At 48.4% G+C, this 20927-nt stretch overlaps 2 protein-coding genes across 2 annotated transcripts in view; one reads left to right on the top strand and one right to left on the bottom strand.

Annotated features, from left to right (window-relative positions):
* LOC119848098 overlaps positions 1-20927 on the bottom strand; it is a 63382-nt gene that overhangs the window by 27678 nt on the left and 14777 nt on the right. Inside the window, exon 2 of the mRNA XM_043502290.1 lies at positions 11009-12022. Within this exon, the coding sequence (XP_043358225.1) occupies positions 11009-12022 (1014 nt within the window). The remainder of the gene's footprint in view (positions 1-11008; positions 12023-20927) is intronic.
* Positions 14404-15300, top strand: LOC122457355 (probable G-protein coupled receptor 33). The gene has a single exon (XM_043501923.1). The coding sequence runs from the start codon at positions 14735-14737 to the stop codon at positions 15245-15247; it is 513 nt and encodes a 170-aa protein (XP_043357858.1). The 5' UTR covers positions 14404-14734; the 3' UTR covers positions 15248-15300.

Genomic DNA, 20927 nt, shown 5'->3' with positions numbered 1-20927 from the left:
GGGCTTTGTCACGCCTGACCTTAAAAACTTCTAAGGAAGGAGATTCCACCACCTCCCTAGGTAACGCATTCCAGTGTTTCACCACCCTCCTAGTGAATTTTTTTCCCCTAATATCCAACCTAAATCTCCCTCATTGCAACTTGAGACCATTACTCTTGTTTTGACATCTGGTACCACTGAGAACATGAAGAAGAGATTCAGATCTGCTGGGTGTGGGCGGAAGGGAGAAAAACCAAAAATCGTCTTTGGAACCCCCTTTCAGGTAGTTGAAAGCAGCTACCAAATCCCTCCTCATTCTTCTCTTCCGCAGACTAAACAATCCCAGTTCCCTCAGCCTCTCCTCATAAGTCATGTGTTCCAGTCCCCTAATCATTTTTGTTGCCCTCCGCTGGACATTTTCCAATTTTTCCACATCCTTCTTGTAGTGTGGGGCCCAAAACTGGACACAGTACTCCAGATGAGGCCTCACCAATGTCGAATAGAAGGGAACGATCACGTCCCTCGATCTGCAGACAATGCCCCTACTTATACATCCCAAAATGCCATTGGCCTTCTTGGCAACAAGGGCAAACTGTTGACTCATATCCAGCTTCTCATCCACTGTAACCCCTAGGTCCTTTTTTGCAGAACTTCTGCCTAGCCATTCGGTCCCTAGTCTGTAGCGGTGCATGGGATTCTTCCATCCTAAGTGCAGGACTCTGCACTTGTCCTTGTTGAACCTAATCAGATTTTTTTTGGCCCAATCCTCTAATTTGTCTAAGGCCCTCTGTATCCTATCCCTACCCTCCAGCGTATCTACCTGTCCTCCCAGTTTAGTGTCATCTGCAAACTTGCTGAGGGTGCAATCCACACCATCCTCCAGATCATTAATGAAGATATTGAACAAAACCAGCCCGAGGACTGATCCTTGGGGCACTCCACTTGATACCAGCTGCCAACTAGACCTGGAGCCATTGATCACTACCCGTTGAGCCCGAAGATCTAGCCAGCTTGACTTTCTTCTTGTTGCTAACATACCTGTAGAAACCCTTCTTGTTACTCTTAACATCTCTTGCTAGCTGCAACTCCAGGTGTGATTTGGCTTTCCGGATTTCACTCCTGCATACCCGAACAATATTTTTATACTCCTCCCCGGTCATTTGTCCAATCTTCCACTTCTTGTAAGCTTCTTTTTTTATGTTTAAGATAAGCAAGGACTTCACTGTTAAGCCAAGCTGGTCACCTGCCATATTTACTATTCTTTCTACACATCGGGATGGTTTGTCCCTGTAACCTCCCTGTAGTCCGGTGGTCTATAGCAGACTCCCACCATGACATTACCCTTGTTTCTCACACTTCTAAACTTAATCCAGAGACTCTCAGGTTTTTCTGCAGTTTCATACTTGAACTCTGGGCAGTCATACTGCTCCCTTGCATACAATGCAACTCCCCCCCCCCACTTTTCTGCCCTGTCTGTCCTTCCTGAACAGTTTATATCCATCCATGACAGTGCTCCAGTCATGTGAGTTATCCCACCAAGTCTCTATTATTTCAATCACGTCATAATTCCTTTCAGAGTAGCAGCCGTGTTAGTCTGTATTCGCAAAAAGAAAAGGAGTACTTGTGGCACCTTAGAGACTAACAAATTTATTAGAGCATAAGCTTTCGTGAGCTACAGCTCACTTCATCGGATGCATTTGGTGGAAAAAACAGAGGAGAGATTTATATACACACACACAGAGAACATGAAACAATGGGTTTATCATACACACTGTAAGGAGAGTGATCACTTAAGATAAGCCATCACCCACAGCAGGGGGGGGGAAAGGAGGAAAACCTTCCATGGTGACAAGCAGGTAGGCTAATTCCAGCAGTTAACAAGAATATCAGAGGAACAGTGGGGGGTGGGGTGGGGGGGAGAAATACCATGGGGAAATAGTTTTACTTTGTGTAATGACTCATCCATTCCCAGTCTCTATTCAAGCCTAAGTTAATTGTATCCAGTTTGCAAATTAATTCCAATTCAGCAGTCTCTCGTTGGAGTCTGTTTTTGAAGCTTTTTTGTTGAAGTATAGCCACTCTTAGGTCTGTGATCGAGTGACCAGAGAGATTGAAGTGTTCTCCAACTGGTTTTTGAATGTTATAATTCTTGACGTCTGATTTGTGTCCATTCATTTTTTTAAGTAGAGACTGTCCAGTTTGGCCAATGTACATGGCAGAGGGGCATTGCTGGCACATGATGGCATATATCACATTGGTAGATGCGCAGGTGAACGAGCCTCTGATAGTGTGGCTGATGTGATTAGGCCCTATGATGGTATCCCCTGAATAGATATGTGGACAGAGTTGGCAACGGGCTTTGTTGCAAGGATAGGTTCCTGGGTTAGTGGTTCTGTTGTGTGGTGTGTAGTTGCTGGTGAGTATTTGCTTCAGATTGGGGGGCTGTCTGTAAGCAAGGACTGGTCTATCTCCCAAGATCTGAGAGAGTGATGGCTCGTCCTTCAGGATAGGTTGTAGATCCTTGATGATGCGTTGGAGAGGTTTTAGTTGGGGGCTGAAGGTGATGGCTAGTGGCGTTCTGTTGTTTTCTTTGTTGGGCCTGTCCTGTAGTAGGTGACTTCTGGGTACTCTTCTGGCTCTGTCAATCTGTTTCTTCACTTCAGCAGGTGGGTATTGTAGTTGTAGGAATGCATGATAGAGATCTTGTAGGTGTTTGTCTCTGTCTGAGGGGTTGGAGCAAATGCGGTTATATCTTAGCGCTTGGCTGTAGACAATGGATCGAGTGGTATGATCTGGATGAAAGCTAGAGGCATGTAGGTAGGAATAGCGGTCAGTAGGTTTCCGATATAGGGTGGTGTTTATGTGACCATCGCTTATTAGCACCGTAGTGTCCAGGAAGTGGATCTCTTGTGTGGACTGGTCCAGGCTGAGGTTGATGGTGGGATGGAAATTGTTGAAATCATGGTGGAATTCCTCAAGAGCTTCTTTTCCATGGGTCCAGATGATGAAGATGTCATCAATGTAGCGCAAGTAGAGTAGGGGCATTAGGGGACGAGAGCTGAGGAAGCGTTGTCCTAAGTCAGCCATAAAAATGTTGGCATACTGTGGGGCCATGCGGGTACCCATCGCAGTGCCACTGATTTGAAGGTATACATTGTCACCAAATGTGAAATAGTTATGGGTCAGGACAAAGTCACAAAGTTCTGCCACCAGGTTAGCCGTGACAGTATCGGGGATACTGTTCCTGATGGCTTGTAGTCCATCTTTGTGTGGAATGTTGGTGTAGAGGGCTTCTACATCCATAGTGGCTAGGATGGTGTTTTTAGGAAGATCACCAATGGACTGTAGTTTCCTCAGGAAATCGGTGGTGTCTCGAAGATAGCTGGGAGTGCTGGTAACGAAGGGCCTGAGGAGGGAGTCTACATAGCCAGACAATCCTGCTGTCAGGGTGCCAATGCCTGAGATGATGGGGCGTCCAGGATTTCCAGGTTTATGGATCTTGGGTAGCAGATAGAATACCCCAGGTCGGGGCTCCAGGGGTGTGTCTGTGCGGATTTGTTCTTGTGCTTTTTCAGGGAGTTTCTTGAGCAAATGCTGTAGTTTCTTTTGGTAACTCTCAGTGGGATCAGAGGGTAATGGCTTGTAGAAAGTGGTGTTGGAGAGCTGCCTAGTAGCCTCTTGTTCATACTCCGACCTATTCATGATGACGACAGCACCTCCTTTGTCAGCCTTTTTGATTATGATGTCAGAGTTGTTTCTGAGGCTGTGGATGGCACTGTGTTCTGCATGGCTGAGGTTATGGGGTAAGCGATGCTGCTTTTCCACAATTTCAGCTCGTGCACGTCGGCGGAAGCAGTCTATGTAGAAATCCAGGCTGCTGTTTCGACCTTCAGGAGGAGTCCACCCAGAATCCTTCTTTTTGTAGTGTTGGCAGGAAGGTCTCTGTGGGTTAATATGTTGGTCAGAGGTGTGTTGGAAATATTCCTTGAGTCTGAGACGTCGAAAATAGGATTCTAGGTCACCACAGAACTGTATCATGTTCGTGGGGGTGGAGGGGCAAAAGGAGAGGCCCCGAGATAGGACAGATTCTTCCGCTGGGCTAAGAGTATAGTTGGATAGATTAACAATATTGCTCGGTGGGTTACGGGAACCATTGTTGTGGCCCCTTGTGGCATATAGTAGTTTAGATAGCTTAGTGTCCTTTTTCTTTTGTAGAGAATCAAAGTGTGTTTTGTAAATGGCTTGTCTAGTTTTTGTAAAGTCCAGCCACGAGGAAGTTTGTGTGGAAGGTTGGTTCATTACAATCTACATACCACACAGACTATGCTGACAGCTTGTGCCACACACTCTCAAGGAAACTGTGGAACCACCTGATTAACATCCTCTACAGCAAACAGGGAAAGATTAAGAATGAGCTCTCAAAACTGGATACTCTCATAAAGAACCAACCTTCCACACAAACTTCCTCGTGGCTGGACTTTACAAAAACTAGACAAGCCATTTACAAAACACACTTTGATTCTCTACAAAAGAAAAAGGACACTAAGCTATCTAAACTACTATATGCCACAAGGGGCCACAACAATGGTTCCCGTAACCCACCGAGCAATATTGTTAATCTATCCAACTATACTCTTAGCCCAGCGGAAGAATCTGTCCTATCTCGGGGCCTCTCCTTTTGCCCCTCCACCCCCACGAACATGATACAGTTCTGTGGTGACCTAGAATCCTATTTTCGACGTCTCAGACTCAAGGAATATTTCCAACACACCTCTGACCAACATATTAACCCACAGAGACCTTCCTGCCAACACTACAAAAAGAAGGATTCTGGGTGGACTCCTCCTGAAGGTCGAAACAGCAGCCTGGATTTCTACATAGACTGCTTCCGCCGACGTGCACGAGCTGAAATTGTGGAAAAGCAGCATCGCTTACCCCATAACCTCAGCCATGCAGAACACAGTGCCATCCACAGCCTCAGAAACAACTCTGACATCATAATCAAAAAGGCTGACAAAGGAGGTGCTGTCGTCATCATGAATAGGTCGGAGTATGAACAAGAGGCTACTAGGCAGCTCTCCAACACCACTTTCTACAAGCCATTACCCTCTGATCCCACTGAGAGTTACCAAAAGAAACTACAGCATTTGCTCAAGAAACTCCCTGAAAAAGCACAAGAACAAATCCGCACAGACACACCCCTGGAGCCCCGACCTGGGGTATTCTATCTGCTACCCAAGATCCATAAACCTGGAAATCCTGGACGCCCCATCATCTCAGGCATTGGCACCCTGACAGCAGGATTGTCTGGCTATGTAGACTCCCTCCTCAGGCCCTTCGTTACCAGCACTCCCAGCTATCTTCGAGACACCACCGATTTCCTGAGGAAACTACAGTCCATTGGTGATCTTCCTAAAAACACCATCCTAGCCACTATGGATGTAGAAGCCCTCTACACCAACATTCCACACAAAGATGGACTACAAGCCATCAGGAACAGTATCCCCGATACTGTCACGGCTAACCTGGTGGCAGAACTTTGTGACTTTGTCCTGACCCATAACTATTTCACATTTGGTGACAATGTATACCTTCAAATCAGCGGCACTGCGATGGGTACCCGCATGGCCCCACAGTATGCCAACATTTTTATGGCTGACTTAGAACAACGCTTCCTCAGCTCTCGTCCCCTAATGCCCCTACTCTACTTGCGCTACATTGATGACATCTTCATCATCTGGACCCATGGAAAAGAAGCTCTTGAGGAATTCCACCATGATTTCAACAATTTCCATCCCACCATCAACCTCAGCCTGGACCAGTCCACACAAGAGATCCACTTCCTGGACACTACGGTGCTAATAAGCGATGGTCACATAAACACCACCCTATATCGGAAACCTACTGACCGCTATTCCTACCTACATGCCTCTAGCTTTCATCCAGATCATACCACTCGATCCATTGTCTACAGCCAAACGCTAAGATATAACCGCATTTGCTCCAACCCCTCAGACAGAGACAAACACCTACAAGATCTCTATCATGCATTCCTACAACTACAATACCCACCTGCTGAAGTGAAGAAACAGATTGACAGAGCCAGAAGAGTACCCAGAAGTCACCTACTACAGGACAGGCCCAACAAAGAAAACAACAGAACGCCACTAGCCATCACCTTCAGCCCCCAACTAAAACCTCTCCAACGCATCATCAAGGATCTACAACCTATCCTGAAGGACGAGCCATCACTCTCTCAGATCTTGGGAGATAGACCAGTCCTTGCTTACAGACAGCCCCCCAATCTGAAGCAAATACTCACCAGCAACTACACACCACACAACAGAACCACTAACCCAGGAACCTATCCTTGCAACAAAGCCCGTTGCCAACTCTGTCCACATATCTATTCAGGGGATACCATCATAGGGCCTAATCACATCAGCCACACTATCAGAGGCTCGTTCACCTGCGCATCTACCAATGTGATATATGCCATCATGTGCCAGCAATGCCCCTCTGCCATGTACATTGGCCAAACTGGACAGTCTCTACGTAAAAAAATGAATGGACACAAATCAGACGTCAAGAATTATAACATTCAAAAACCAGTTGGAGAACACTTCAATCTCTCTGGTCACTCGATCACAGACCTAAGAGTGGCTATACTTCAACAAAAAAGCTTCAAAAACAGACTCCAACGAGAGACTGCTGAATTGGAATTAATTTGCAAACTGGATACAATTAACTTAGGCTTGAATAGAGACTGGGAATGGATGAGTCATTACACAAAGTAAAACTATTTCCCCATGGTATTTCTCCCCCCCACCCCACCCCCCACTGTTCCTCTGATATTCTTGTTAACTGCTGGAATTAGCCTACCTGCTTGTCACCATGGAAGGTTTTCCTCCTTTCCCCCCCCCTGCTGTGGGTGATGGCTTATCTTAAGTGATCACTCTCCTTACAGTGTGTATGATAAACCCATTGTTTCATGTTCTCTGTGTGTGTGTATATAAATCTCTCCTCTGTTTTTTCCACCAAATGCATCCGATGAAGTGAGCTGTAGCTCACGAAAGCTTATGTCATAATTCCTTGACTGTGCCAGGACTTCCAGTTCTCCCTGCTTGTTTCCCAGGCTTCTTGCATTTGTGTATAGGCACTTGAGGTAACTCGCTGATCGTCCCTCCTTCTCAGTATGAGGCAGGAGCCCTCCCCTCTTGCATGCTCCTGCTTGTGCTTCCTTCCAGTATCCCACTTACCTCAGGGCTTTGGTCTCCTTCCCCCAGTGAACCTAGTTTAAAGCCCTCCTCACTAGGTTAGCCAGCCTGCTTGCGAAGATGCTCTTCCCTCTCTTCGTTAGGTGGAGCCCAACTCTGCCTAGCACTCCTCCTTCTCCATCCCATGGTCAAAGAATCCAAAGCCTTCTCTCCGACACCACTTGCGTAGCCATTCGTTCACTTCCACGATTCAACGGTCTCTACCCAGGCCTTTTCCTTCCACGGAGCGGATGGATGAGAACACCACTTGCACCTCAAACTCCTTTATCCTTCTTCCCAGAGCCACGTAGTCTGCAGTGATCCACTCAGGGTCATTCTTGGCAGTATCATTGGTGTCCATGTAGAGAAGCAGGAAGGGGTAGTGATCTGAGGGCTTGATGAGTCTCGGCAATCTCTCCGTCACATCGTGAATCCTAGCTCCTGGCAAGCAGCAGACTTCTCGGTTTTCCCGGTCGGGGTGGCAGATAGATGACTCAGTCCCCCTGAGGAGAGAGTCCCCGACCACCACCACCCGCCTCCTTCCCTTGGGAACAGTGGTCGTGGAACCCCCATCCCTAGGACAGTGCATCTCATGCCTTCCAATCGGCGGAGTCTCCTTCTGTTCCCTTCCCGCAGATGTATCATCTAGTCCACTCTCTGCATTAGTACCTGTGGAGAGAACATGAAAACGGTTACTTACCTGTATCTGCGTTGTTGGTACATGGACGCTCCCCTTTCTTCTTCTGGAGGTCACATGCTGCCAAATTTCTTCACCATCCTCCTGTCCCTGCTGCGCAGCCTGCTCTAAATCTTGAGAACATTGTGTCCATAGAAGCATACCCTGATGTCTGTCCAGGAAATCTTCAGTTTCTCTTATGCAATGCAGAGTTGATACTTGCTTCTCCAGACCTTGAACCTTCTCTTCCAATGTGGAGACCAGCTTGCACTTTGTATAGACAAAGTTGCTTCTGTCCTGTGGAAGAAAGACAAACATGGCACATCCAGTGCAGGTCACAACAGCTGAACACTCCCCATCCATATTACCTTGCTTCTACAAGCTTCCTCAGGAGTTGTAGTAACTACTCAGAGAAGCCGGCAAGATGTAAGCCTCAGTGGGCTCTCCCCAGGCAAACTCCCTGTTAGCCTCTCTGCTGTTCGCTGCTCAGCTGGTTCGCAGCTGACTGGCTTTTTATAACAGTCAGGCCCACTCAAGGCTCACCTGGAACAAAGCAGTCCGAATTCACACTTTTCAAACAACCAATCAAGCACATGGTCAAACTGTCCCCACAACAGACACTCAGATACTCACCAACACAGCCTCCCTAATGCAGCACTTAGTGGACTTCCTCTCAGACAGATCCCAGGAAAACTCAACTTTTCCTTGTTGAACATCATCAGATTTCTTTTGGCCCAATCCTCTAATTTGTCTAGGTTCCTCTGTATCCTATCCCTACTCTCCAGCGTATCTACCTCTCCTCCCAGTTTAGTGTCAGATCTGATTGGATTTCAAAACATTGTCGCACCTAAAACTCAAGAGATTTCAGAACTAGCCAAATATATAGAACTTGTGTGTGTGTGTGTATGTGTGTGTGTGTAGACAGATATAGATATAAACCGAATAGTACCCCATGAGTATAAGATATTTGAGTAGTTCTTGGACCTGTTGAGATTTAGGTCTGACAAGTTTTTTAAAACCCAAACTGGTCCTATGTTAGCTAGGACATCATATAGGAGATTGGAAACTAAGATGTTCTGGACCTATTGGGTTTTAAAATCTTGGCAGACCTAGAACCCAAAGGTTCAAGAACCAGCCAAATATCTAGCCCTCATAGGATCCTATTGACTTTTGAAACATACATGGGGTTTGAAAACATGTCTAAATCTAGGCCATATCAGATCAGATCAGACTGAAAACACTGACAGAGCTGGGACTCAAGAGGTTAATAACTGGACAGGATTCCTAGAATCCATGAGATCTTATTGAATTTTGAATCAGCGAGAGGTGATGAGTGTCATGGTTGTCAGTCTTGTTTTGTCTGAACAGTAAAACACATATATCTAACTTACCTACAACCTCTACCCTAAGCTGGTTGCCTATGCAGGTCTGGCTTCCTCGGACACTCCAGTGGGCCCTAGGTGACAACTGGTATGCCACCCTGACAACATCTGCCTGTTCTCTGGAAGGATTCAGAGATTCTAAGGCTAGAAGGAGCATGGTGGTCCCCTACTCTGACCTCAGGCAGAATGTCCCTGAATTAGTCCCTGGTTGAATTAGAGCAGATTTCTTAGAAAAACACCCTGTCCTGCCTTAAAAATTGCTAGTGATGGAGAATCCACCAGGCAGGTCTTTTCAAGTCTTCATTGTCCATTGGATCTGCTGGTCCCCAGCCTTAGCCAAAGTTTTGTAACTTGCCTGGAGCTGAGAGGTGGAGTCGTCTTGGTTACTTGGATGTTACTTTTTCACCACCCTGAACTGTTCACAGACAGGTGGTTTCTGTGGAGCCGCTTTTTGTCCTGTTGGCTTGTTTTCCTTATTGGCCACTCTTAAACTGAGCCAGAGCCTCCACACACTAAATATCCCAGTGACCAGGTCACGCAGTGGTTGTAAAGAATTTCAGAGCCATCACACAAACTTTAAGGAAACTATGTCATTCAAGGAATGCCCAGTCATGATTATTACTTATTATATTTTATTTCAGGTAGTTCTGGGACCCCTAATCCTGGCCCAGCACCCTGCTGTGCTAGGCGCTGTACAAACAAAGTAAAATAACAGTCCATGTCCCAGGGCTAGGTACTGTACAAACACAGAACAAAAAGACAGGTCGTGTCCCACAATTTAAGGAAATGCAATGGATAGAGACCTGGGCTGGGACGCAGGAGACCTGGGTTTGTTCCCAGTTTGGTCACTGACCAGACTGAAGGTTCTACTGGGTGACCTTGGCCAAGTCACTGCCCCACACCGTGCCTCAGTTTCTCCATTTGTAAAAACTGGAAGACTGCTACTGACCTCCTTGGTAAAGTTCTTTGAGATCTACTGATAACAAGCACTAGAGAAGACCTAGATATTGCTATTATAATACACAGACTCTTCTATAATATACTACACCTAATGGATTTTAAACTATTTGGAAATCTAGGACCATGATGAAACTTTTAGCAAGCAATCTGGAACCTGTTGGATTGTATGTGGATTGAAAAAACTCTAGAATCCTGTGATGTCTTTGGTCCAGTCAGGAATCTAGAACCCATGGACTTTGAGTATGAACCCACTGAGAGGCTTATAATAAATGAGATTCCAGAGCCAGCTAGTGATGTAGAATCCAAGGGAGTCACTTAGGTGAGAACACATTGAGAGATCAAAACCAAACAAGGTTCTGGAGCTGACTACTGGTTTGGTGCCATTGACGGTCCATTGAGTACAAAAAAACTGAGAGACCTAGAATGTATGGGATTCTGGAGAGAGCAGGGAATCTAGAATTCAGGGACACTGCAGGGTTTATAAACAGTGAGGTACCTGGGACCCATCAGGTTTTAGAACCATCAGGAATCTAGGAACCACTGGGATGGCAAGTTTCAGAGTAGTAGCCGTGTTATTCTGTATTTACAAAAAGAAAAGGAGTACTTGGGGCACCTTAGAGACTAACAAATTATTTGAGCATAAGTTTTCGTGAGCTACAGCTCACTTCATCGGATGCATTCAAGTTTTCCACTCTCCCTAAGTCTGGGCAATCTCAGACCATCTCCTGTTTTGTGTTCTTAACTTCAGACCCTTATCTTCCACTATTCTCGGGGGCACTGCTGCCGAGATCATCAACAAAAGCTGCTTTGACCAGAGTGAGAAGAGACGTCCTGAAGACCTGCCAGAACTTCTCTCCCACGAAAAGGTAGATGATGGGGGTGAAGCAGGCATTGAAGCAGGATGCCAAGGTGTAAATGACCATGAGAGCATCCGTCACTGATTCTGGCACCTCCTTCTTGTAGAGCTTCAAGCTGTGATAGAGGTGGTAGGGGAGCCAGCCGAGGAAGAAGGAAACCACTGCAGCCACCATGACTTTGAAGGGCTTCCCAGCCCATGCCAGCTTCTTCTCCTTCATCTTCAGCCCCACCAGGCCATAGCATCCCACGATGGTGCAAAGGGGGAGCAGGAAGCCGAGCAGGAACCGGATCATGAAGGTGGCTAGGTGGACCTGTCTCCCCAGGTCCTGCATCTCGGCTCTGTTCCAGTCTCCGGAGAGGGTGTAATTGTTAATGCAGATGATTCTTCCCCCGTCCACCACGTGCGTCTCCCGGAAAGCCAGGTAGGGAGCGCTGAGACCGAAAGAGGCCAGCCACATGCCCACCACCAGCTTCTGAGCTCGGGGCACGGTGCGGTGATGCCGGCACCAGATGGGGTGGTGAGTGAGGGTGTAACGGTCCAGGCTGATGAGCGTGAGAAGGAAGACAGTGGAGAACATGCCCAGAGAGATACAGGTGTTGAGGAACTTGCACAAGGCCATGCCGAAGACCCAATGGAAACCCAGGAGGACATAGACGGCAAAGAAGGGGATCAGCAGGGTGAAGAGGAGGTAGCAGGAGACCAGGTGAAGGAACCAGAGCGTGGTCACCGTCCTCCTCATCTTCAGCCCTAGCACCCACAGGTACATCCCGTTCCCCACCACACCCACCAGGAAGGTGGTGAAGAGCAATACGGCCATGACCAGGTGTGAGGCACACACAGCTGCTGGGGTCTGGCTGGAATTTGCCCCAGTGGTTGGTGGGAGAGTCATGTTGCCTTGGTCCATGGTGCCCTGGGGGAGCAGAGAAAATGGGTTAGAAGGGATGACAGAGGAGGGGAAGAGGAGAAAGGGAGAAATAAGAGGGGGTTAGGAAGGCATCATTGGAGAGGCTCTCTCTAGGAACCCTCTGGTCCTCCAGGATATGCAGGTTAGATAGCCTCAGCCACTGGGCTATAGCTGGTGAAACTCCTTGCTACAAGGTAGAACTATGGGCAGAGGGAAAAAGGGATAGTAGATGTGGGAGGAGTGGGGACGGAGACAGTTTAGTAGGTCAAATACACTCCTATGCTGATACTTTCATGTGGCTACGATCTGGAGAACGGGCTGGCTCAGAGGGGTGGGGAATGGAGATGGGGCCTTCCCCATCAGGAGGTGCTGGTTCCGATCTGGCTCCAGGGCAGTGACTGGGTGGCTCAGGGAGGTGGGGGTCTGTTCTGTTGAGCTGGTGCCAGTGGCACTCATTGCTACAAGGTGGAAAAAGCCACCTTTCCCCTACCCCATCTCTTGTACTTATCTGTCTGCAACAGGAATTCCTGCTACACCCTGATTCGTGAGAACGTGCAGGTTCCTTCTTACTCTCATTCTAACACAGGAAGCCTCAAGCCACCGAGCTGCTTCACTGTCCCCCAGCTGTGCTGCCAGCCCTGCAGCAAGGTCCTCTGGGCTATTGCCTGTGGCAGGGACTGCGTCCCTTACGACCTTGTTAGCACGGTGTCCTCTGTGCTCTGCAGACTGGCCTAATGGGTAGAGAAGGGCAGGCTGGGAGCCAGGACTCCTGGGTGTGGGGTGGGGGTCAAAACTCCTGGGTTGTGGGCGGAAAGGGGGGTCTTGTGGCTTAGAGCAGAGGTTCTCAGCCAGGGGTGGGTGTACGCAGAGGTCTGTTGGGGGTACATCAACTCACCTAGCTATTTGCCTAGTTTTACAACAGGCTACATAAAAATCACTAGCGTAGTCAGTACAAACTAAAATTTCATACAATTACTTGCTTATACTGCTCTATATACTATACACTGAAATGTAAGGCCAACATTTATATTCCACTTAATTTACAATTATACAGGAAAAATGAGAAAATCAGCAATTGTTCAGTAATAGTGTAGCTGTGACACACCTGTATTTTTATGTCCGATTTAAGTAGTTTTTAAGTGAGGTGAAACTTGGGGGTACACAAGACAAATCAGACTCCTGAAAGGGGTAGAGTAGTCTGGAAAGGTTGAGAACCGCTGGCGTAGAGTTTTGTAAACAGGGAGCAACTCATCTGACTAACATGAAATAAGGGGGAAATGTTCACCCATGTCACAGACCTCACCTACTACCTCTGTCTATTGAGTGCCCCCTGTGGACCCTACTGATACCCCGTGGCAAGGAGTCTTCCAGGCTAACCTCACTCTTACTCAGTGGCAGTGAGTTTCATAGGCTAATCCCACTGATACCCAGTGGCAGGGAGCCCCACTGGTTTGTCTTTACAAGAGCAAATGTTGTGGCTTCTTGGGGGCCTTAGCAAGGAAATTCCCTTTAGACCCAACTCAGACCCCTCTGCCCATTGTCTTGACTCACCTGGGCAGCGAGTGTTGGAAACACAGGCCCAGCGCAGAGAGAGCCTCAGGTGGCGTGTGTTTGGCCAGCAAAGCGTCCGTGTGTCTGTCCCCTGCACCCCGGAGCCCTCTCGTGTGTGTTGAGTTCACTCCCCTTAACTCCTGTGTCTTCTACATGCTCCACCCCCCACCTGCTCTCTGAGATCTACAAGCTGCAAACCATGAACGGAAATGATCATTGGACACTGTCTTAGCAAATAAACCACCTAAGCAACAGCCACTGCTTTAAAATTAGCCCCTCTCCCTCCCAGAACGTAGCCTAGAACCCAGGAGTCCTGGCTCCCAGCCCCCCAACTCTAATGCACTAGATGCTTGGCCAGTAGCTCATCGATTGAGGCATACTCCTGTGAAGAGGAAGGGGCTGTATTTTGCAGAAGTCCTTTCCTGACAGGGGGTTGCACCACGACCCAGAGATAACCACCTAGCCCCTTTAGCTCACAACAAAATCTGAGTCACAAATGATGCAACTCCCAGCCAAGCAGTGGCAGGTCTTGGGGGTTAGAGCAGGGGTGCTGGGAGCCAGGACGCCTGGGTTCTGTCCCCGCTTCTGGGAGATGAGTGGGGTCCTATGAGCTAGTGCAGGGAGCAGCTGGGAGTAAGGACTCTGGGTTCTGTCCCCAGCTCTCGGGGCGGGGGGTCTAGTGGTTAGAGCAGGTCAATAGCTATGAGGGGTCCTGTGTTATCTACATGTTGTGGGTACATCTCTGGGTGAGACAACTATGTGAAATGCTTCCCCTTTCTATTCTAGATAAAATCTCCGTCACACCCAGCCCTCCCCAGAGTGTCATTACACAGGCCCCATCCACGGAGCTGGGACCCTGAGAACTCCGACGGGAACCCAATGCTACTGGGAAAACAGCTCCCAGCGGCATGGTACACGAGACCAAGGTTGAATTCTGAGGGGAGTGGGGTCTAGTGGGCCCTGTGTGTGGCTGCAGCCTAACTGGTTTGTGCAGGGAGGAGAATAAAATGCCTTGTGTCTCACTGCTAGGGCACGGGCTGCACATGTCTGTCTCTTTCTCTCCCTTCCGCTCTTCTGTCTCCTCCAATCCCCTTTGTGTTCTTCCTGCTCCTCCTTAGGGTCTCAAAGCCCCTCTAGCTGGGTTTCCACTGGGTCTTCGGCCTGGACATGTATGAACTCAACGCCTACCTCTCCCTGGGCATGTTCTCTGCCATCTTTCTCCTCACCCTCACTGCCGGTACCGCTGCACTCTCTCCTGACCCCCGTCTGGTGCTGCCATTCCCACACTGTGACCCGGATCAGGAAGCTGGTCATGGGCGTGTAGCTGGTCTCCTTCACCCTCAGTGCTCCCTAACTCCTGGAGTTGTCTGCAAGAATAGTTACACCCCCTCTGGAGAGGGGGACGGAGCCGAGACACCAGCCTGGGGGAGACGTCTCCATCTGCTGCTGTTCAGGGTGCAGTTCCTGCTGGATGCCCTACTGCCCCTCCTCACCAGTGTGGGATGCCAGGGCCGGAAGGGGCTGGAGATTAAGAAGAAGGGGATGGTGAGGAGCAGGAAGCCTTTCAAAGTCATGGTGACTGCGGTGGTGTCGTCCTTCATCTGCTGGCTGCCCAACCACCTCTGCCATGGCCTGCTGCTCTACAAGAATGCGGTGCCGGTGTCGGTCACGAGTGCCTGAAAGTGCCTGGAGTTAGAGAGCATTGGAAACTTGTCATACCACTTGTTTCTTCATCCCTGATGGTTCTGCAACCCTATGGGTTCCAGGTATCTCAATGTTTATAAACCAACTCCAGATTCCTTTTATCTGCAGAATCCCATGTGTTCTCTCAATTTTTTCAAAGTCAATGGCCGTTAAGGGTTCCAGATCACTAGCTGGCTCCAGAATCTTGTTTGTTTTAGTTTCTCGATGTATTCTAACCTAACTAATTCTCATGGGTTCTGCATCACTGGCTGGCTCTGGAATCTTTTTGTTTTAAGTTTCTCAAAGTCTTCACACTCAATAGGGTCCATGGGTTCTAGATTCCTGACCGGTGCTAGGACCCCAGTGGATTCTAGAGTGTTTTAAAACCATATAGACTCCAACAGGTTCCAGATTCTTTCTTGATTTAAAAATCTCATGGGGGTTCTAGATTTCCAAATGGTATAAAATCCATTTTGTGTTGTGTATTATAGAAGAGTCTGTGTATTATAAGAGCAATAGCTAGCTCTTCTCTAGTGCTTGTCCTCAGTAGGTCTCAAAGAACTTTGCCAAGGAGGTCAGTAGCAGTCTCCCAGTTTTTACAAATGGGGAAACTGAGGCAGAGAGTATGGAAGTGACTTGGCTAAGGTCACTTAGTCTGCCAGTGGCAGAGCCAGGAATGGTACCAAGGCCTCCTGAGACCTGGACCTGGTCTCTAGCAAATACTGACTCCTTAGACAGTAAGCTCTCTCTTGTCTTTATACAGTGCCTAGCACAGTTGGGCTTGGGGCCATGACTACACCTCCGACTGGGTTCTAGCCCTGTCTCTGGGAGGGGAGTGAGGGCTAGTTTTCAAGCAATGGCTGTTTCTTAGGTGGTTGCTCTGCTAAGATAGTGTCCGAATGACCATTTCCATTTATGGATTGCAGCTTTTCAATGTGAGAGAGCAGGTGGGGGTGGAGCATGTAGAAGACACAGAGTTAAGGGGAGTGAACTCAACACACAGGGCAAAGCTGAGGTGGGGACAGATACGCAGATGCTTTGCTGGGCAATCACATGTCATCTGAGTCTCTCTGCTGGGTCCGTGTTTCCACCACCCGCTGCCCAGGTGAGTCAAAACAATGGGAAGAGGGCCCAGCGTTGGGTCTAAAGGGGAATTTCCTTGCTAAGGCCACCTAGGAGCCAAAAAAATTTGCTATTGTAAAGGGAAACCAGTGGGACTCCCTGCCACTGGGTATCAGTGGGATTAGCCTGTAAAAGTCCCTGCCACCGGTTAACCCCAGGGCACTCAATAGACAGAGGTGGTAGGAGGGGAGGTCTGTGACGTGGGTGAATTTGTCTGTTTTGTTTAACGTTAATCAGTTAATCAGCAGTTCCCCATTTTCAGAGTCTAAGCAACAAGATCCCACATCCGTCCCAGAGCCCAGGAGTCTTATCTCCCAGCCCCTCCACCATTCTCTAACCATTAGGCCATTCTCCAGAGCAGACAGGACTCCATGCTAATAAGGCTGTGAAGGAGGCAATCCCAGAGAGAGCTAAAATCCCCGAGGTCCCTGATGCAGGGCTGGCAGAGCGGGGGTGCAGAGAAATAGCTCAATGGATTGAGGCTTTCTGTGTTACAATGAGGTGAGAAGGACCCTGCACCCTCTCATGAGTTAGGGTGTAGCAACAGTTCCTGTGACTGGCAGCTGAGCACAAGAGATGGGGTAGGGGAGGGGTGGCTTTTTCTTCCTTGTAGCAATGAGTTCCACTGGCACCAGCTCCGACATGCTTGGAGTCAACAGCACTGATTCCCTCCTAACTGAGTAGCTCTGATCCCCTGCCGTGGAGCCAGATTAGAGCTGGCTATCCTAGAGAGAGGAAAGGCCCCATGGCCTATTTCCTGCTCCCCTGTGCCAGCCAGTCATCCAGATCACAGCTACATTGTATTCTCTGCATAGCTGTATATTTGGTCTCCTAGAGTGTCCCCTTCTCCACTCCTCCCATATCTACTATCCCCCTTGTCCTCCCCTACTGCTTACAGCTCTATCCTGTAGCAGTGAGTTCCACTGGCTATAGCCCAGTTTATGGGAATATCCAGCCTGGATATTCTGGAGGACCAGAGGTTGCCCAGCAAGGTCCCCTCCAATGTTACCTTCTTAACCCACTCCGGTGTTTGTCCTTTCTCCTCTTCCACTCTCCCTTGTCGCCTCACTGTCGTCCCTTCCAACCCCTCTTCTGTCTCTTCCCAGGGTACTGTGGAACAAGATATCATGGCACTCCCACCAACCACAGTGGCAAATTCCTGAGACCACAGAGACCATGAAGACCCCACAGCTGGCCTCTGCTGTGTTGCTCTTCATCACCTTCCACACAGTGGTTTCCTTCTTCCTCGACTAGCTGCCCCACCACCTCTACCTGACTTGAAGCTGTACAAGAAGGAGGTGCCAGAATTGGTGACAGGGGTCCTCTTGGTCATTTTCACCTTCATGTCCTGCTTCAATGCCTGCTTCTCCCCCAACCTATACCTCTTAGTAGGGGAGAAGTTCTGGCAGGTCTTCAGAATATCTCTTCTCACTCTGGTCAAGGTGGCTTTTCCTGATGATCTCAACAGCAGTGCCCCTGAGTCTAGTGGAAGACATGGGTCAGAAGTCAAGAACACAAAACAGGAGATTGTCTGAGATTGCCCAGACTTAGAGAGAGTTATAAACTTGCCATCCAGTTGTTCCTAGATCCCCAATGTTTCTAAAACCTGATTTGTTCCAGCTATGTCAAAGTTTATAAACCCTGCAGTGTCCCTGGATTCTAGATTCCCATGCATTCTAGGTCTCTCAATTTTTTTCAAACTCAGTGGGTCATCAATGGCACCAGATCAGTAGCCAGCTCCAGAATCTTGTTGGTTTTAGGTCTCTGACTGTGTTCTAACTTAATTGACTCTCTTGGATTCTGCATCACTAGCTGGCTCTGGAATTTCATTTATTCTAAGCCTCTCAATGTATTCCAACTCAAAGTCCATGGGTTCTAGATTCCGAACTGGATCTAGGACATCCCTAGATTCTAGAATGTTTTCAAACCACATAGAATCCAACAGGTTCCAGACTGCTTGCTAAAAGTTTCATCCTGGTTCTAGATTTCCAAATAGTTTAAAATCTATTAGGTGTAGTATATTATAGAAGAGTCTGTGTATTATAATAGCAATATCTAGGTCTTCTCTAGTGCTTGTCATCAGTAGATCTCAAAGAACTTTACCAAGGAGATCAGTAGCAGTCTTCCAGTTTTTACAAATGGGGAAACGGAGGCACAGAGTAGGGAAGTGACTTGGCCAAGGTCACCCAGTAGAATCTTCGGTCTCTCCAGTGGCAGAACCGGGAACAAACCCAGGTCTCTATGCATTTTGGGCTTTCTGTGAAATGGACTCTCTTTTTGCTCTGTGTTTGTGCAGTGCCTAGCACAGCGGTGTCATGAGCCAGGACTGGGGCTCCAAGCTCTGCTGAAATAAATAATAATAATTAATAATAATTCCCAGGTGTTGCTTGAAGTACGTAGTTTCTATAATCTTTTTGTGGCAGCTCTGAAATAATTTCCAACACCATGTGACCCAATCACTGGGATATTTAGTGTGGGGGAGGCTTTGGCTTAACTTAAGAGCAGCTGGTAAGGAAAACTAGCTGGCAAGACAAAGAGCGGTTCCAGAGAAACCCTCTGCCCATGAATACTTCAGGGTGGTGAAGAGGTAACGTCCAAGCTAGTGACTGTGATGCTGTATGGAATGTGGGTGACCATTCATGATATTATGGATACCAATATTATGAAATAGCAGCGAATCATACGAGATATGCCATGTAAGGTTTCAGTGGAGAAGTTACTGTAGCAGCGAAAAAAGAAAAGGAGGACTTGTGGCACCTTAGAGACTAACAAATTTATTTGAGCATAAGCTTTCGTGAGCTACAGCTCACTTCATCAGATGCATTTGGTGGATGCATCCGATGAAGTGAGCTGTAGCTCACGAAAGCTTATGCTCAAATAAATTTGCTAGTCTCTAAGGTGCCACAAGTCCTCCTTTTCTTTTTGTGAATACAGACTAACACGGCTGCTACTCTGAAACCTGTAGCAGCGAAGTGTGGCCTCCTTTTGAAATGGCCAGAGGGACAGTCACAACTGACCCCTGGTGGACTGGACCAGGAGACCCGTGTCCGTCCCACCAGAAGCAGAGAGGCGAGACTGGAACCAGAAGTATAAAAGGCAGGATCTCCAGCTCAGTGACCGCTCTAGCGCCTCAGATCTGGAGGGACAGCCAGAGCTGCCAGTCGCTGGAGACACTGAGGAGTTGCTGTGGCTGCCATTAGCAGTTTTATCCTGGCGGGATAATCAACGAAACTGGGACCCAGGTATTTCTACCCCTCCCCTTGAATGGGAGTGTAGGAAGTTGCCTGGAGAACTGAATACAATTTGGCTGTTTTCTCACTCACAGCTGGCCAGCGTTGTGGCTGAATTTCCCCACTGACCTCTTGGTGTACCACTCCACAACTGTTCGGACCCTGGGCCGGGACCTGGTGGATTCGGGTGGGCCCAGGTCCCCCTACCCCTGCCACCTCACCCAGGGGTAGCAGGCTCCCCACCTTAGGCCAAAAAGCCTACATTTATTGGTGGTCCACCAGAGCCAGGACCCCTGACTGTTTGGTGTCCTGCCCTGTCAGAGGGCCTGGGCCCCTAACTAATTACTGCTCTACCCCGCCGAGTGATGGAGACCCTTGTGCCCACTCCCCCTGTTGCTGGCACCAAATGCCCGAGGCAGGCAACAGCTGGATTCGTTGCCTGGTGTGCATCGTCCAGTAATCACAACGGGGTGGAGAAGTAGAAAAGTTTATTTGAAGCTTCAAGCGGTACAGGGAGACAACAATCTCAAATCCTGCACACCAGTGCAAGCAGTTACACATATTTTATACATTTATTTTTTAGCATGCTTATCCAAGAGCAAGCTGTCCTAAGTATCCATATAGCCAATCCGGTATACCGGCCAGTTCCCCTTTTTCCTCTTATCATCTACTCCCCCATATATGGAGTTGTTTGTTCAGCACTATCTAACATTCCTGTCCTGCTTGACCTAATCTTGCTCCAGCTAGTCTGTGCCTGCAATACACTGTTGCAAGTTTCTCAGCCTGAAGGCTGTGAGTATCTCCAGGCAGAAAAGGGAAGGAGGGGGGGCCATCTGGGCCTAGAGCGAGGGGGCTTCAGCAACACTCATGGTCTTCCATCCCCTTGAGTTACCTAGTGGCCATGCCCGGTGTCCCCAACACCCCTGAACTGTGCCCTTCCAGCCGTGTTGCAGTGATGGGGCATGGCCGCCCTCCCAGACAGAGGAGGAACAGCCGCAACCACCTTAGAGTTATGATTTGCTAAATATGATAAGCTGATTGATATGTATGTGTCATCTTTGTATCATGAGTTATAAATATGTGTGGAATATTGACATCTCAAACTTGTGCTGTGTATCTGGGTGACCCCCCAGTCACACTGGCATCTGCACTATCCAGCCTGTTGGATGGCCCATCCAGGGCAATCAGCTGTACAATGAGCCCATTGGAAAAAGCCAGGGGCCACGCCTATGAGTCAGCAGGACATGTAGGGAGATGCCTGTGGACAGGGGACTCCAAGTGCTTTTCCATGCCCATATGGTCTGGGACAAAGGATGTACAAGCCA

The sequence above is a fragment of the Dermochelys coriacea genome, chromosome 24, assembly GCF_009764565.3.
Source record: "Dermochelys coriacea isolate rDerCor1 chromosome 24, rDerCor1.pri.v4, whole genome shotgun sequence".
NCBI lineage: Eukaryota > Metazoa > Chordata > Testudines > Dermochelyidae > Dermochelys > Dermochelys coriacea.
The sequence above is the reverse complement of the archived record's forward strand: the minus strand, read 5'-3'. Positions and strand labels throughout refer to the sequence as shown.